Genomic DNA, 18145 nt, shown 5'->3' on the forward strand with positions numbered 1-18145 from the left:
AAAAGTAGACTTTGAGAGACGTGTTTTCCAGCTCACCCATTTTTTCATAAGTTAGATTTACAAGTTTGATCTTTATAATTTCTTGTCTACATATGTCAAAATATTTTTTCCGATCATTACATTTAGAACCCAAAGTGTATTACTTCTACCTTCTCACCACACACTTGATCCTACATAAAATATTGATGGAGCTTCAAGAGGATATACAATAAGAGATAGTCAAAGTGTCTGGAACTCATCACAAGTCCTCTCTATTCTGCAGCAACTTTGCTAACATACATTTTGTTTTTTTCACCTGAATGTAGTTAAAAGCCACGTTGATCTTGTTGAGAACTTTTCCTCTGACTTTGCTGGGATTTTAAAATCGTATAGAATCTCACTTGGAATGTTAAAGCCTAGAGAAAGTAATTTCCATCCAGAATATTTGATTTCTTCCCAACTTCAGATAATAGAGTAAGGAATAGTTGTTACTTTGAGAGAAACACTTTTTCACATACACATCTGGGGTAAGGGACCATCATTAGGAAAGACAGTGTTCACCTCTACTTTACAAGACAGCTTATCTCCATCCCACTACTTACACCATAGAATCCAGAGCTAACCTTAACCCTCTGCTTTTCTGTACACAGAACTACATGCATTTGGTTCAACAAATGCTCCCTTTCACATGCAGATATTCTTTCTTATAAGAAGTGGAGATTAGTGACAAAGAAAATAACTTTGGGACATTTCACCGATCTTTATCTTCTAAAAATTATAAACTGCTTTATATTGTTCATTGCTCTATGTCTGTCCATGATTTTTCACATACGGTAAGATAATAAGAATTGGAGAAAAGACAAAAATAGTGAGATGGTTCAGATTTTACATAACCATTTTTATTTTCCTTTATTGTGGTTGTTTTACTTATACATTGTTTCCATAACTAAAATTCCTTAGAATTATCAAGGGACAGCTTTTATCCCCCAGAGTTACTGGGGAACATAAAATGAGCCATTTGTCACGTGGTGGGATTGGGCTGGGACGGTTCACCACAGTGAGCCACATCTGCCCTTTCATTCCCACTTTTAACTAACATTAGGTAAAAAACAGTGATTTAAGTAGACAACAGAGCTAGAAAAAGAAACACCCAACCTGATAGGAATTCTGCCACTCTTCCAACATTGCAAGAAGGATTTTCTTGGAAAATTAGCCCTAGTCAACAACACTCACTCAAAGCAGAGTGACCTTGATAAATACCCCTGTCTAAATAAAAATGGCATACATTGAAGCATCTTGAGAGAACAGCAATAAACCAAGAGAAAGAGACATATCCTAACAAAAGAAGTGAAATCCAGGGTAAGGACTGTCCTATTCAAGTCCTACCACTTACCTTTTCTGCTGATTGGGCTGTACCAAAAAAGATGGGGATGAAGGCTAACCAAATGATGCAGGTGGTATACATGGTAAATCCAATCGGTTTGGCTTCGTTGAAAGTCTCGGGAACTCCTCTCGTTTTAATAGCATACACAGTACAAGTGACCATCAAGAGGATACTGTATCCCAGTGAACATATGAGCGAGAGATCAGAAATGTCACACTTGAGCACTCCCCTGGCATTCGCTGGGTCTAGTGTCCGCTGTTCTCCGTAGTCAATGATGGTGTGTGGGGGATCCACCACAAACCAGACAAACACCCCAAGGAGCTGTACCGAGATGAGGCTGAAGGTGATCACCAGCTGGGAGGCTGGACTGATGAACTTGGGTGCTGTGACCGATTTCTTCCCCTGCTCAAATATCCGGTGGATCCGGTTTGTTTTGGTGAGAAGGGCTGCATAGCTGAAGCACATCCCAAGGCCCAGGAAGATCCTTCGAAAGGAGCATATGACTGTGTCTGGTGCCGCGATCATCAAGAAGGTGATGGAGTAACAGAGAAAAATCCCTGTCAGGAGCACATAGCTAAGTTCCCGTCCTGAAGCCCTCACAATTGGTGTGTCGTTATATCGGACGAAGGTCACAATCACAAAGGTGGTGGCGATGATTCCCAGTATTGCCACGAACACAGGCACTACGGCCCAGGGCGAGTGCCACTCCAATTTGATGATGGGAATTCGCTGACAGCCGGTGCGGTTGATGTTTGGCCTCTGGTCCAGGGGGCAGAGTTCGCAGGAGAGCTCGTCCACCTGGTAGTTGTAACCTTCACAGCGTTCACAGTGCCAGCAGCAAGGGACCCCCTTCACCGTTTTCTTCCTTTCTCCAGGTTTACAGGGCAGGCTGCAGACTGAGGAAGGGTGTGTGTGTTCTCCATTAGCCCATAGCATGTCTTCCACCTGTGGGTATAAAAAATTAATGAGCCTTCCATTGTTCTCCCATTTATAATATCCTAATCCTAGCCACTGGTTTGTAATAAATCACAGAGGGCTGACAGTGCAAATACAGTTTACCATAATAAAAGCCCAGTTTCTCTCCCTGATATTGACTTTATGAAAGTATTAAATGATTGGGCCCAATATATCATTCATGTCGTCCACTTGATGAGTGTCATTAGTTTGCATTTCCCTCCCCATCGCTGACCAGTCTGACATCCGGAGAAAGCCTTATTGGCCCAAATGGTTTCAACACAAAGACAAACAAACAAATAAATATAAAAGGTTCGCAGAATATTTTAGATCTATTCACAAAATATAAATGCCAGAGTCTCTGAAACACTGGAATAAGAAACATATATAAAAATGATCTATGTCTTTCTACTATATTTGTGGAAATTCAACTGGCACTGTGTCAATTTTGAAAAGAAATAACAACATGAGATACTTTAACTCCTCATGTCTTTATGGAAATAACACTATTTATGTGTTTTGCCCCTATTTTTTTAGATTTGAAATACACTTTATTTTTATGCCTTGTATCACCACATTATGAAAATGACCATGTTGAATACAATAGTTTAATGGTAATATTTTAATTTTTAAATTTTTTTATTGGTTCATTGTAGTCATACATCTTGAGGAGATAAAAGATGGTGGAGACATACATGCACACATCACTCAACTATCCTTTACCTAATCCCCATCCTTTCCCTCCCCAACCCTCCCTCCCATGTTTGGCTTAGTGATTGATATGTTTAAGTACATCATGTGCTTTAGAGAGCTTCCCTCTTCCCCCCTCCCATTCCCTCAGTTAGGTCGCCTTATTTGTTCCTCTGTAGAATCTTCTTCATTTAGAGTTCCTCCTGTTACCCATTTATCCCTAGCTTTCTCATATTAGGGAAAGCATCATATTTCTTATCTTTGTGACTGACTAATCTCAGCGTAATGTCCTCCAATTTTATCCATTTCCCTGAGAATGATGTAAGTATGTTTTTCTTTATGGCTGAGTAAAATTCCACTGTGTATGTATCCCACAGTTTTGATTTCCATCTAACAAAATGGTCCCATAGGTGTTTTAAGTCAATGAAATTAGTAAAAATGAAGGCGTCTCCCTACTGTGACTAATAGTTTCTGTTTCTAAAAGACCTTTTTAAAAGGTGGGATGTATGTCATGGGTAGAGTAATCTTTGGTTCAATCCTCCATACCCCCAAAAATAAAACGTACTGAGATTTGGAAATAGAGGGTTGCTCAAAGGATCATAGAAAAGGGAGAATGAAAGAAGGCTTGAGAGGAAAAAACAAAACAACTTATTTTTCCAAGACCAAATTTATTAATAATCTTCTAGAAAAGTTATTCTATATAATTACTCTCTGGTAGTCAGCCTCCAAGACTGGCTCCCAATAGCCTCTCCTGAAATCTACACACTTGAGGGGTCTTCTCCCACTTAGAATGGGCTGACCTATGTGAACATTACTATGATCTAAAAATAATGGTATGTTATTTCTGAGGTAAGGTCATAAAGGACACTTGTGGCTTCTGCTTCTCTTAGATCATTCATCCACTCCAGGGGACGCTTCACAGCATCCTGAAAATTCTCTATCTGCTCGGTGGAAATGAATGGTATCCTCTTGCCAAACACAAGTGCCAACTTGTCGTGCATGTGGGGAGCCATCTAGAAAATGGCTGTTCAGCCCAGACCAAGCCTTCTGAAGACTACATCCCTGACATCTTGACCCCAACCTCCTAAGAGTTCCTGAGCCTCAACAGCTAAGCTGTCTGGAATTTCTCTTTGATATAAACTATTTGAGGTAATAAATGCTTGTGGTTTTAAGCTGCTCAATGTTGAAGTTGTTATAGTCATAGAAATAATGCAGCTCAGAAGCTTGACCTTTCTGTGGCCACCAGCATTGTAATATCAGAATCATAGTCTATTGAGAAAGCACATTCAGGGAGAACTACCATATAACTTAAAATGTCATGTGTGTGTTTCATCAATAATCCTCCATAGCTTTTAAGGTCCTTCCCATCCCTCTGTTTACCCCTGCAACCAGGCAACTGTTATAAACAATTACTTAAGGCTTTTCTAGCCAGCTATGGTGATGCATGCTTGTCATCCCACTACTTGGGAGGCTGAGACAGGAGGACTGCAGGTTCAAGAACAATATCAACAACTGCTTCAAAAAATAAAATAGGGCTGGGCATATAGCTCACAGGTAGAACATCCTTGAATCCCTGAGTCCAATCAGTACCATTAGAAAACATATAAAAAAGAAAGAGAGAGAGAGAGAGAGAGAGAGAGAGAGAGAGAGAAACCTTTTCTGTTTTGAAAACTTTCTTGACTGTTTGAGGGCAGAGAATTATAGTCCTCAAGCTTAGGACGTGCAGAAGGCTATCTAATCTTCCCACAGTGGAGTAAAGAATTCATGTGTCTTCACGTTCAAACATCCTCTCTTGGGAAGAGCTGCCACTTCATGCATCATAAGGTCATACAGGACCATTAGATCTGTCCCATCAACTCACCTGAGAGGAAAATTCATCAATCAGAACTCTATTAATCTTCTATTAAACTTTAATGACTTAAAAAGGTTATTTTATATTTACTTGCAGCAAGAAAGCAAAAAAGTTAAATCAAAAGCACATACTGGCTTCCCTCAAAAATATGAAGAGAAAAATGCAAAGATCCACTGAGTGGTTGAAGTATTGATTTTATACCATAATGGACTCATAAGATAATAAAATGCTTTCCGAAGGTTATGCTCCAATGTTAATTATTGTAAGACCAAAATTGCACTTTGTCTGTAGATTCTATAGATTTATAATTGTCCCCCTCCTGAGAAAAAAACAGCAAAAAAAATCTCAGAACCATTAAACCTGAGGATTGACAGAAACTGTAAAGATTATCATATTGAATCACATGTCAGATGTTTTAATTCCCCATTCACTTAAATTTCCAAAAGGAAATAAGATGTGTTAATAAAAAATATGCCTATATCATGTAAGTCTCATTAAATAGGATAAATATGTGTTATTATAACCTAAATATGAAATTTTCCTTGGTAAGCATTCTCTTTGTATGTACTGATCAAAAATATTTTCATAAGTGATAAATAAAATTATAAGAATATGGAAAATACCATAATTGTAATAGTTGTGAGATTTTTAAATGAAAATATATTTAAGTAAGGCATATATTTTTATATAATGGAGATTATATTTTAATAAGCATTATAAATATATATGACTTCATTTTCATCAAGAAATACATAAATGTGTAACTCTACTGTGGATTGATACTATAAAGTCTAGAAACTAATCTTCTCCGCCTGGAAAAAAGACCAACAACTCATTCATGAATGAAAGTCTCATCAATGAATGTTTAAAGCTAATGACATATTTCACTCAGCTGCTAAGTGGTGATTTAAAACAGTACTACTTGAAAGTAAATTGCCCATTTCTACAATTTTTTTATTAAAGCAGGAATTCAAGGATAATTCAGTTCTTTTGTACTGCTATATTAACACATTGTACCATCTTTCATAATGAGTCCAAAAAAAAAGCCTTGTCCACGTATTCTTAAAATGTGCCTTCCTAACTTTGGTATCATTCTGATATTAGGATATTTCTATCTAAGACATGTAGTCTTACAAATAGATGACAGTTATTTAGAGAAATTTCCCAGGGACAAAACGATACCCATTCCTATCTTGACAGTATTTACCCATGGTGATTCATTCAGTAGGTTTCAATCCAGTGCATTTCAGAAAATGTGAGCATCATTTGGTCTCTACTGTTAAATACTGTTATTACTGCGGAACAGAGCACCAAAAATCATACAAACAAACGTTTTTGGATGAGGATGCCTACATTTTTCAATTTTTAATCTTTCTATTAACAGTCAACCTAGAGCAATGTTTCCTAAACTCTTTAAAAAGAACTTTATTTTTATAGAAAGATTTTCTTCTATGTAATTTTAATAACTCATAAAAATATATTATAAGGGTGTTTTTCAAAATTAAAAGCCTCGTTATAATTAATAATTCCGAGTATTCATTAAAAACTTTTACTCAATATATACCTCTGTTGTAGCATGATTCAAAGGTAGTAAATGGTTTTTCAATAACCTTATAATCATATATATGGGAATATTTAAATTATAATACAGAAACTGACATCTATTCTTAGTCATAAATTAAAATAGTAATAAACATTTGGGTGACTGGTTTGTTTAAAACTGGTTGTTTAAAACTCAACTTCTTATCTGACTTATATAATATTTTTGTGTACAAATATTTCTAGTAAGAGTGAAAGTTATTTTAAAAACTTTTACTTATGAAATTTCACATAATCAATAGGCTTTACAAGTGTAGTCATCTACATGGGTATATACACTGTCAAAATTGGTTTCATATTTTGCATATTATATGATTCACATATGAATAAGCACAACAGAGAATTTACATACATATATTATATAAAGTAAGATATAAATATGAGGAAGACATTCATGCATTTCCTTTGAATTATATCCAGCTGTAAATGATCACAAAGGAGAGAATATTCTCTTCTTTAAAGTAGTAGGTTTGGTGCCCTTTGAAAATCTAATATTGGGGAAATTCTCACATTTAGTTCCTAGTGTCATGTGATTTCAAATCTACATAACCTTTAAAAATGCAAATGTATTTCCTATTTTAAAGGACAATTTAAAATAAAATTGAGAAAAAAATTGTTTATAATAGAATAAAATAAAATACTTAGAAGTAAGCTTAGTAAAAAAAAACAAGTTTTATTCACTAAAAAGTACAAAATTACTGAAAAAATAAAACGTGGTCTAAATAAATGAAGCTGGGTGTGGTGGTGCATGCTTGCAATCCTAACATTCCTGAGGCTGAGACCCTAGAGTATCGAGGTTCTTGAAGAAGCCTCAGCTAATTTAGTGAGGCCCTCTGCAATTTAGTGAGACTCTGTTTCAAAATAAAGAATAAAAATAGGGCTGGGCATGTAGCTCCGAGGTAGAATGCCCCTGGGTTCTATTCCCACTATCGCAATAAATAAATAAAAATAAATAAATAAATAAATGCCCCATGTTCCTGTATCAGAAGATTTGCTATTACTAAGATGATAGTACTTTAAAAATATATCCACAAATTCAATATACAACCTATCAGAATCCCAGCTGCCTCCTTTGCATAAATTGATAAACTGATTCTAAAATTTATATATAGATGTTAAGGAACCCAGAAATGGAAAAAAATTGAAAGTGAAGAACATAGTTGGTATACTCACAATGATTTTAAAACTCACTACAATATGACACTAATCAAAAAACAAATTTACATGAAAAGAGACAGATTAATGGAATAGAATTGATAATTCAGGAATAAACCCTCATATATATGATCAATTAATTTTTTGACAAGGACACAAAGAAAATCCAGTAGAGAAAAAATAGTCTTTTCAACAAATGTTGCTAAGACAATTAGTTATCCATATGCAAAAGAATAGTGAGATCCACACTTTCTATCACATGTAAAAATTAACTCCAAATAAATCAGAGTTAATATAATAGCTAAAACTAAAAACAAAGATACAAGCAAACAATATGAACCAAAAATTATTTAAAGGAAGCATAGAAGTAAATCATTTTGACCCTGGCTTAAGTAATAGCTTCTTAGCTACAACAACAAAAGGAAAAGAAACAGAAAAACAAATAAATTGGACTTTGTTGACATTAAATACTTTTGTGTTTCAACAGATACCATCAAAGTTGTGGACAACTCATAAAATAGGTGGAAATATTATTAAATTATATATCTGTTAGGGTACTGGCATATTTAACAAAACTTAAAATTCAACAATTAAAACTGAATAGTCTAATTTAAAATAATCTAATTATCCAGCAGGCTATGGTGGCTCTTTTACAATCTTTATATTTGAGAGGCGGAGACAAGAGGATTTCAGTTTTGTGACAGCCTCAACTACTTGGTGAGACTCTCTGCAACTTAGTGAGATAAAATAAGGTTGGGGGTGTAGTGTGGAAGAATGCCCATAGGTTCAATCTCCTGTATGAAGAAGAAAGAGAGGAAAAAAGAAAGAAAGAAAGAAAGAAAGAAAGAAAGAAAGAAAGAAAGAAAGAAAGAAAGAAAGAAAGAAAGAAAGAAAGAAAAGAAGAGAAAGGAAAAGAAAGAAATGCCAATAGGTTCAATCTCCTGTATTGTCTTAGTCTGCTCTCTATTGCTAAAACCAAATATCTGAGACTAGGTAATACATGAACAATTGGGGTTTATTTTGCTTATATTAGCTCACGGTTCTAGAGGCTCTGAAGTCTAAGAGCAACATACTGGCATCTAATGAGAGCTTGCATACTGCATCATAACAAGGCTGAGGGCAGGATATGATGAAAAAAATAATTATGTTGCTTAGGTCTCTCTTCTTTCTTTAAAGACCCCACTATTGCCCTCACAGAGAGGCCCATTCTATGGCATTATTTAAATCTGACTTCCATAGATCCCACCCTCCAAATTCCATTAACTTATGAATTTAAAAATTATCTTTTGAGCAGGGCATGGTGACAAACACCTGTAATCCTGGTACTTGAGAGGCTGAAACAAGAGGATCCCTGGCTCCAGGACAGCCTCAGCAACTAGTGAGATTACCATCAAACTAGTGAGACCCTGTTTCAAAATAAAAATTAAAATAGGGCTGGAGGTGTGGCTCAGAGGTAGAATACCCCTGGGTTCAATCACCAGTACTACACCAATAGAATTATGTTTCTAAAACATAGACTTTTGGAGGACAAATCCAAACACAGCATGATTTATCCTAACTGATCTATTGTTTATAAAATACGGAGAATATTTAGATTGATACTTTTAAGCAGTTTTATGACTCAGTCTTTTATCATTATATAAAAATGCACTGTATGCCCATTTTTTTCAAGGCACAAAGTTGGGTGATCCAGACACAATATGACTGGGCAGACAGAGGAATAAAAAATAAAAAGATAGCCAGAGCTCAGCATGAGGCTCCCTTGGGGGGCATAGAGAAGGTAACAGCATGGTGCTGCCCTGGAGGTGTAGCTTGATGGTAAGCACTCGTCTGGTTATGCAAGGCTCTAGGTTGGATTCCAGCATACACATACACATACTTAATACACATACTTACAAATCAATGGCCCTGCTGGAAGAGGCATAGCAAAATCACCATGTATAAATCCAGGGTTCATGGATGTATGACCAGCAGTTTGAAGGATGTGTAACAGACTAGACATGGAAGAGTTCAAGAGTTCACCAATCAGAAGAAAAAGCAAAAGGATGCTAAGACATAGTCATGAGAAGCCATGACCAGCTGGAAAAATTCAGGATATTAAAAGCATAGAGTCCAGAGTAAGGCAATGGTAGGAACATCCACAGAGGCTGTAACAGAGGGTGGACACCAGGTCAGGAAGGGTGAGGAAAAGTGAGTGGTCACCAGGTCTGAAAAGCTACTACAAGAAGTTGGTGTTTTCTCAAAGAGCAGGGCTAGGGGGGAGGGATTTTCCAAAGACTGATGACCAAAACAAGGATGGTAAGTTTTGCTTTAGAAAGAATCTCTGGACTAAAGGGCAGAAAGAATACTGAAGTACAGGACTGGGGAAAGGTCAGTTAAGTCAAAGCTATTGCAGAATTGAGTACCAACAGGAATCTCAGGGATGGCCATGGCTGTGGGTGTGTTGAGGATAAGTACTCTGTCAGATGCCTCTATACGGGCCATCACCAAATTCAGTCAATAAGAATTTTCAGGCCCAAGGGTAAAAGAGGAAGATTCTTGAAGCCATGAGGTTCTTGGGATTATAGTTTTCTAACCACTAAATACCTCAGCAGTGCTAAGGGATTCTGTCAGAGGATGAATTGTGCCCGTTCTCTCATAGGTCAGAGTCCTACCCTCCAGTACCTCAGGGACTATATTTGGAGATAAGAGTCTTTAAAGAGGTCAGCAAGGGTAGCCAAGTCTTCAAAATGAGTGGTGTCTTTATAAGAGGATAACATTAAGATAAAAAAGAGATATTTGAAGAAACAGGGAACCAAACCACATCTGCAAGTCAAGAAAAAAGATCTCAGAAAAAAATAATTTCACAAACACCTTGATCTTGACTTCTAGATTCCAGGAATATAAAAAAGTAAATTTCTCTGTGATATACAAGGCCCAGTCTGTGATACTTTGTTATGGCAGCTCTGAAAAATAACAGACTTTAAGTGGTCAGCCTTCTTGTCATGAAGCACAGTCTCAAGGAGGCTCATCCATCAGCAACTGAACCTGACTTCATACTATGGACTGTATATATGAGAATAAGATAGTCCACAGTCAGAGTGACAGTAATACAACTAACCAGTAATAATGATAAAACCATGAGTGATGTGAAACTTCCAGGCAAAGATACTATGCAAACATGGAGCTGGAATTGATAGCACTGACACAGGGATAAAAGGGAATTCTGGGGGGCATTGTGGGCTGTCTCAATGCTGAGACAGGAGGATCATAGTTCAAGGACAACCTCAGCTACTTAGTGAGACCCTTTGTAACTCAGTGAGACTCTGTTTCAAACTAAAGAATAGAAAATAGGGCTGAGGGTGTAGCTCAAACGTAGAATACCCCTGGGTTCCATCTCCAGTACCAAAAAAAAAAAAAAAAAAGTGGCTTGGTAAATAAGGGAAATGCACTTTCAGTAGGATAAACTCCAAAATCAATCTGCAGAGATTCCCAAACTTGTTAACCCTTTCCAGAAAAAAAATTATTCATAATCACCTTGAATGCCTCCACTGTCCCCTAGTTTTTATTCAACAACTCTAAAATTGTACCTGATGTTTCTATTACCCTGTTGAATCATTCAAATTATCCTAGCATCCCACAAAGACAATATCCCCATCTTTTGGAATGTATGAAACAGTAATCCTTCTAAGCAACCTGGCATGACTTAAATGAATGTGATATAAATGAATACAAGGAAGAAGAGATACCCAGAAGACATATTTCTGTCTTGGTCAACATTCTTGCTGCTGAATACAAAGAAAGAAGAAATGGAATCAAGACAGGATCAAAATCCAGCAGTGCAAACATGTGATCCTGCAGCTCCACTTCTAGCATCCAGGGGACATGATGGTGATCTGTACTTTTCAAGGGACCTTGGCAGCCCACCCCTATGGCCTGGCTAATTGCAATGGGTGGCACACTGGCTCTTCTGGTCTGCTTCCATAGCCCACAGCTTTCAACCTTTCTTCACGGCTTTTACACATTTATGACATTTCTAAATCTTGCAGTTTTTTATAATCTTGGCTTCACCCTTACAGCTTCACAAATTGTACCATTTGGGCCTACTTGCAGGAATTCCAGCCCCATTCTTTGCCTGGCTTCTAAGGCCTTCCTTGGAAATTCACAAGGTGGTCCTCCATGATCTCTCTTTTATTTTTTAAGTAAACTCAGCATTACATGTGCACTGAGATACACTACCAGCAGGAAAGGAAGTCATGCCCTATTTTATCACTGCCTTTGGGCCCTTTTCAATCAAAGCCACACATCCTACCTCCATGTGAGCCACTGCTGGCCTAGCCACCAGCTGGGCTGTCACAAGCCCTGCCTCCATCATGAGCACTGCTTCCTTCTTCCTTTCATCCATCTCACTTTCTTTTATAATAGCTCTCTGGGCCCAGCTTTATAAATGTCTTTTTCACCAAATTGCAAATCTATGGTCTCTCTGCTTTATTTTCTGCTTTTAAAATTCAGTTTATGTTTCACTGAATGTGGACATCCAAATCCATAATGCATTTTGGGTAACTGCTGTTTTGAGACTTCCTCTACAAGTTTAATCATCCTCATCTTTTAACTCAGTCTCACACAAAGTTTCAGGACATGGGCAAAATGCCGGTAAGTTCTGTGCCAGAAGGTAATAAGTGTGGTCTCTATTCCACTTCCCTATGGAGTCTTCTTTGCCCTCTGAAATCTCCTCAGTATGGTCTTGACCTCTGTCTTGCCAGCCACATATTGACCTATTCAACTTCCTCTCACAAAACATATCTTCAGACTTAGACATAGTAGTAACCCCACTCCTGGTACCAAGTTCTGTCTTAGTCAACATTCTCTTTGGTATAATTAATGAAAAATTATTATACAATTTAGATGAAAAAAATACTTTGCTCAGTGTTTTGGAGATTTCAGGTTCACTGAAGCTCAGGGTATGGTGGTGGTAAGCAGGAAGAGGAAGAGCACAAGGCTCTACTCTCACAACATCAAGGCCAGAAGCAGAAAGTGAACAAGGGGAGAAGAAGACCATATATAATCCACAAGGTCACACCCCAGGGACTCCTCCATAGACACCAAGCCTGGCTTCCAACAGCGCTACCTTGTTTCCATGAAGCCTAGGAGAGACATTCTAAATTCAAACCATATGGTGGTATGAATGAATACAAGAAATAAGAGCTAGCCCGTGGCCATATCATGAAAGGCATTGTCAATATCACTGGGTTTTTAGACTTTATTCTCAAAGGTATGAGGTAGTTAAAAAAATTTAAGCAGATATATATTTGTGTATATATATATATATATATATATATATATATATATATTGGTGAGATAACTGGTGATAGATAAGAAGAGTAATATAGAAGCTAGAGTAAAGATTAGGAGAGTGGAGCCTAGTGGCACATGCCAATAATACCATTAATTGGGAGGCTGTGGCAGGAGGATTGCAGGTTCAAGGTCAGCCTTAGGAACTTAGTGAGGCCCTGTTCTAAAATGGGAGGGGACTGGGGATTGTAACTCAATGGAAGAGCACTGTTGGGTTCAATGCCCAAATTCCCAGTACTGGAAAAAATATCAGGGGAATACAACCATGATGTCAGGTAAGACAAGAGCCTGTGCTCCATGTGAGAAGGGTGCTGATGATGAGCATGGGAGGGATTTGAGAGATATTGAAGACAACAGAAGTAAATTAAGAGTGAGAGCAAGTAAGTAACCAACAGATGGAATCTAGCTTTCTGGTCTGTCATTTCTAGCATTTTATTTACTTCCCCCTCTATGTTGATCAGTCATTAACCTGCAAGGCTATGAGTGATTTAGTTTTGTGTAACACTCAGGTAACAGATGACCATTATGTAGCAAAGTGCCCTAGTTCTTACAGCATTCTTCCGTGGCACTTTTACAGTAGGTAATTATATATTTATTTGTTTGGTGTTCCTTTTATTCAAAGAAGTGCTTGGTTAAAATTCTAGGTTATATCCCAAAGAATCACTTAAGGAGTTGACTTAAAATATATGTTCCTGCTTCTTAGAAATTATAGCTCAATAGTTCTGGGAAGGAACACAATGTTAGAATTTTAAAAAGAAGTTCTCTTTCTCATAGTGATTCTCACATAGTAATTAGAAACCACACATTGATAAGCACTAATTTAGTTTATTTATTTTTTTCTTGGGAAGAATGGGGGCCAGGTCTAATTTTCCACATTGCATCCATGTAATGAGGTGACTAAGATCTAAGAGGTATCAATAAAATATTTGTTGAATGAATGAAGGAGTGAAAAAACATGTGAATAAACAGCGGTACTTTTCACTTAAAAAGGCAGCAGAAAAGAATGACTAGTTTTGAAAAGCAGACCATGAGTTGGTTCATGAGTTCATGAGTCACAATTGCCTAGAGGTGAAAATTTCAAAGGCCCAGTAATAAGCAAGGGAATTGCAGCCATAAATATTTATAAAGAAATTCTCAACCAAATATATGACAGGAATTACCAAGGAAAGAGGGCACAAGGGACAAGTGGGGCCCAGGACAGAGGAGGACTTAAGAAGCAGACTCAGAAATATCAGTAAAGAAGTATTAGAGAGAAAAAAAATAGCCCGATGAAGACTAAAAAAGAATCCTTCCAAACTCAAAGAAGCCAAATAGTTAATTTGGGAAATGAAGAAGTGGTCAAGATGCCCAAAGTCTCAAATTTCAAGAGAGTAAGATGTGAAAATTTAAAATCCCCCTCCATGAGATAAAAATTTGGTTTTTCAATTTGCCCTTCTTCACAAAGGTAGATATGTTCCTCTGTGTAAGTACTAAACTTACTCTTTTTTAAATATATGAGGTTTCTAGATTATGTCATCCATAGCTTCAGAGAACCTAATTTTGAGGGGACTAAGCACCCTGGTTTGTACCATATAGGAAAGTTGAGAAGATCAAACATGTTAGGATATTTGAAAATGTTAGGTGAAAGGAAAATATGAAAGATGGGCAGAAACTCACATATCCCTTGTGAGGACTGAGAGGCAGTGCTGGAAGAAGATTCTTATACTCTCTCTCTGTACAATTAAACATAGCTGGTCCATCCAACAATTGTTAGAGGCAATAAGTAAAGAGCGACCATCTCTGGATTTCTTCCAGACCTGTTACTGCTTTGCTTTTCTCTTCCCACAATCTCAGCACTTAATGCTGGTTTCTTCTGGTAATTGTCATAGGAGGTGCCCATCTTTCACTCTGGTTCTATTTAGAGAAAGTCATACTGGAGAAAGCCCTTTAACACTGACTGTGAGTTTGGGGATGGTGGAATCTGAAGTGTGAGCAGGTGGTTTAAGGGAAGAATACTGGAAGTCAGACCTGAAGTATTTTTGCCTAATGGGAGACAGCAACCTTTCCTCCTAACATGGTGTACATGCAGATGTTCTGAGAATATGTGGCATCTGTCATGATAATATTGAAGCAGAATAATCACTTGATTTAAAAATTTTGATCATTCTATTTTGAGTACTACAGGGTGAATATTTTTAATCTTAAGCCATTGAGGTATAATTTATTACAATATTTGTGATTACCATTTAGATGATCATAATTAGAGTATCAAATAATGTCCTTCAGTAAAAGTTTTTCAAGTAGGGATAATTACTCTACATGTTTACAATAAAATAGCATTTTAGTATGTTTAGTATGTTGTGAATAATATTTACAAGTGTTTATAGTATTTCTGATTCTGAACTTAGAAGTCAGCTAATCTTAAAATATACCTTAAATGTCATATATAATTAACTATAATAAATATATAAAGTGTCTTTTATGGTAACTGAATCCAATTAAATAGATTCTTCTTTGCTACTAATAATTAGAAATTAATAATATGAAAGTCAGCTCAGGATTAATACTCTTCTTTGGCAATTTTGTAAACTTTCTGAATATTCCATTTAACTATTATATGTTTATGATTATATTCAGAATTTATTTTATATTTATAACTTAATGTTTAAATATTAGTTTTTTATTTTAATTTTACCTACACGAATTCATTAATGCATGCAAAAATATGATAGTTTATTATTAAGGATTCTCTGAAATTTTGAAAATATTTTGAAAAATGTTTTGCTCAATGTGAAACACTTCTTTGTTTCAATCTTGGTCCATATGACTCAATGGACACTTCATTTATAGAGGGTAGAAAGAAGCAGATGCCTCTAGAATGCTAAAAGATAGACAAAGGGGCTTGGAATGAATATGTTCAGTAGAAAGTCATTTTATACTGCTAGAAAAATACAATATAAATATAATAACCACAATAATTATAATAAAAACCAACATTTCTTTTGTGGTACTGGGGGTGGAACCCAGGGGCTTTTTTACCTCTGGGCTATACTCCCAGACCTATTTTATACTTTATTTGGAAACAGGGTCTCACTAAGTTGCTGAGAGCCTCACTAAATAGCTGAGGATGGCTTTGAACCTGTGCAATAATCCTGTCTCAGCTCCCCAAGCGCTGTGATTACAAATATGTGCCACCATGCGTGGATAAAAACTAACATTTATAGAGAGCACACTATGGGCCAGAAGTGCTCTAAGAGCTTAACACTAAATGTTTATAGCACCCTGTCAGTTAGGTATTACCCTCCCCCTTTCCCATTTTATTTAAGAAGTTGCAGGGCAGGAGATAATAGGCCACACCTCACACATCTATTTAATGAGGGCGAATAGAATTAAGTCCAGGGGGGCCAAAGTCACATACTCAGCCATAGTTTATTGCCTCTCCACAATGCTCTCCGGGCAGTACCTGACACATAGTGAATACCTAAAACACTTATGAACGTTCACTGTATTAGGAATATCCAAAATAGGAATATCTAGAATAGGGATATCCAGAATAGGAATCTGATGTGATAGGAGGCAGGGCAGTAGTGATAGGGCCTTGAAAATAATAGTTTCCAGAAAGGGAATGTGGCCCTAAACAGGAGAGGTCCTTTTCAGACTTGGGAGAATCATGAATCGCATCATGAAAGGCAGTCACTGAAAATGAAGAAGATAGGATGAGTGGGTGATGTGTGCATGCATGTCTACACAAGTTTTTCTTTATCCCATTATGATGTATGAATACAATGCACCAATAAAAAATTAAAATATAGATGTAGAAAGACGTATCAAAATTATGTGTTGATTAATTATTTAAGAAGTTTGTTCACAAAGAGCATGTGATCATTTGGATCTTAAGTACCCCCAAGGTCCATATGGAATGGGTTTGGTCCCCAGAATGGTATTGTTGGGAAGTAGTGGAAATTTAATAAGTGGGGCCTGGAGGGAGGTCTCTAGATAATTGAGAGGCATGCCTTTAAAGGGGACTGTGATGTCCTGGAAGTTCTGCCTTGTGCTTCCTGCCATTGCCATCTGGAAAACTCATTAAAGGTCTAAAAGGAAAATGGTTACCTGATCCTGGACTGCAACCTCTAAAACTATGGGCCCAAATAAGACTTTTCTCTGTAAGTTGTTTTTCTCAGATATTTGTTATAGTTATAAAAGGTTGACTAACGTAGGACACCTTGGCAGAAGATAAAATTTTGTTTTATGATCTCATAATGCAATAGTGATTCTCTTCCCTTCATAATCATTACAGTGAAATATTATCTCCAGCTAGGATTATTCTAGCTATTTCATTCATAAGAGAATCTTAAAGGTCACTGTATCAGTTTATCCTATTTTATTAAAAATAATGCTAAATGGTATTCTTTCTAAAAGGCAAAACAAAGGTTTCTTGTATGCAGGACACCTGGCACCATTAGGATTGGAATATTGCGTATAAATTACTTATACCAAGCGGAAATGCAAATACTGTGTTTTGAGCTTCCCAATCCTCTTCTCCTCTTGGACCAACAAATACTATCAGCCTGACTTATATCCTCCCAGCTGGGGATTTGAAAACTCAGTGTTTGGTATGTTTAGATTCTGCAACTTAAAAGAAAGAATCTAAATATTTGAGCATAAAATTGACATATGGATGGAGAGGGAAACATCTCAAATATTTTAATAAGTTCAGAGATCTTTTTAATGCACGCATGAAACAAGAAACAAAAGAATATTCAAGAAGCATGAAGGAACATATATGTTAACTATAATAACTATAGTTAATACTATATTTATAACTATATTATTACTAATAATTATTATTAATTATAATTCTGGAAAACAATTAATTATTATAATTTCAGAAATGGAAACTCAATAGAAGGATTACATAATCCCCTAAAAAAAAAGACACAGATAAATAAATCTGGAGAAAAGAGAATAAAAGGATCAGTCTAGGATGCCCAAGGTCATTATAAAAGGAATTCAAGAGCAAAAAAATGGATTATTGGAATTATCGAACCAAAACTTTAAATATTTCTCAGAATAAAAGAAATGAACTTTTAGGTTAAATGGTGCTATTAAAATCTCCACTCAATACATAAAATATACAAACATCAGAAAATATTTTTCAGAGATTTTAGAATACCGTAAATAAATAAAAGATCTTAAAATATTATGAAGAACTTCATCAGCCC

At 36.4% G+C, this 18145-nt stretch overlaps 1 protein-coding gene across 4 annotated transcripts in view; it reads right to left on the bottom strand.

The window, feature by feature from the left end:
- Positions 1–18145, bottom strand: part of GRM8 (glutamate metabotropic receptor 8) — a gene marked incomplete at both ends in the record, with an annotated part of 808352 nt that overhangs the window by 99004 nt on the left and 691203 nt on the right. For 2 of the 4 annotated variants that reach the window (XM_080701339.1, XM_080701337.1), the window contains one exon: positions 1373–2308. In XM_080701339.1, coding sequence (XP_080557465.1) covers positions 1373–2308 — 936 coding nt within the window. The remainder of the gene's footprint in view (positions 1–1372; positions 2309–18145) is intronic. The other 2 variants (XM_080701340.1, XM_080701338.1) reach the window with 1 other exon arrangement.

This window comes from Muscardinus avellanarius (assembly GCF_963383645.1).
Source record: "Muscardinus avellanarius genome assembly, chromosome: 9".
NCBI classification, from domain to species: domain Eukaryota; kingdom Metazoa; phylum Chordata; class Mammalia; order Rodentia; family Gliridae; genus Muscardinus; species Muscardinus avellanarius.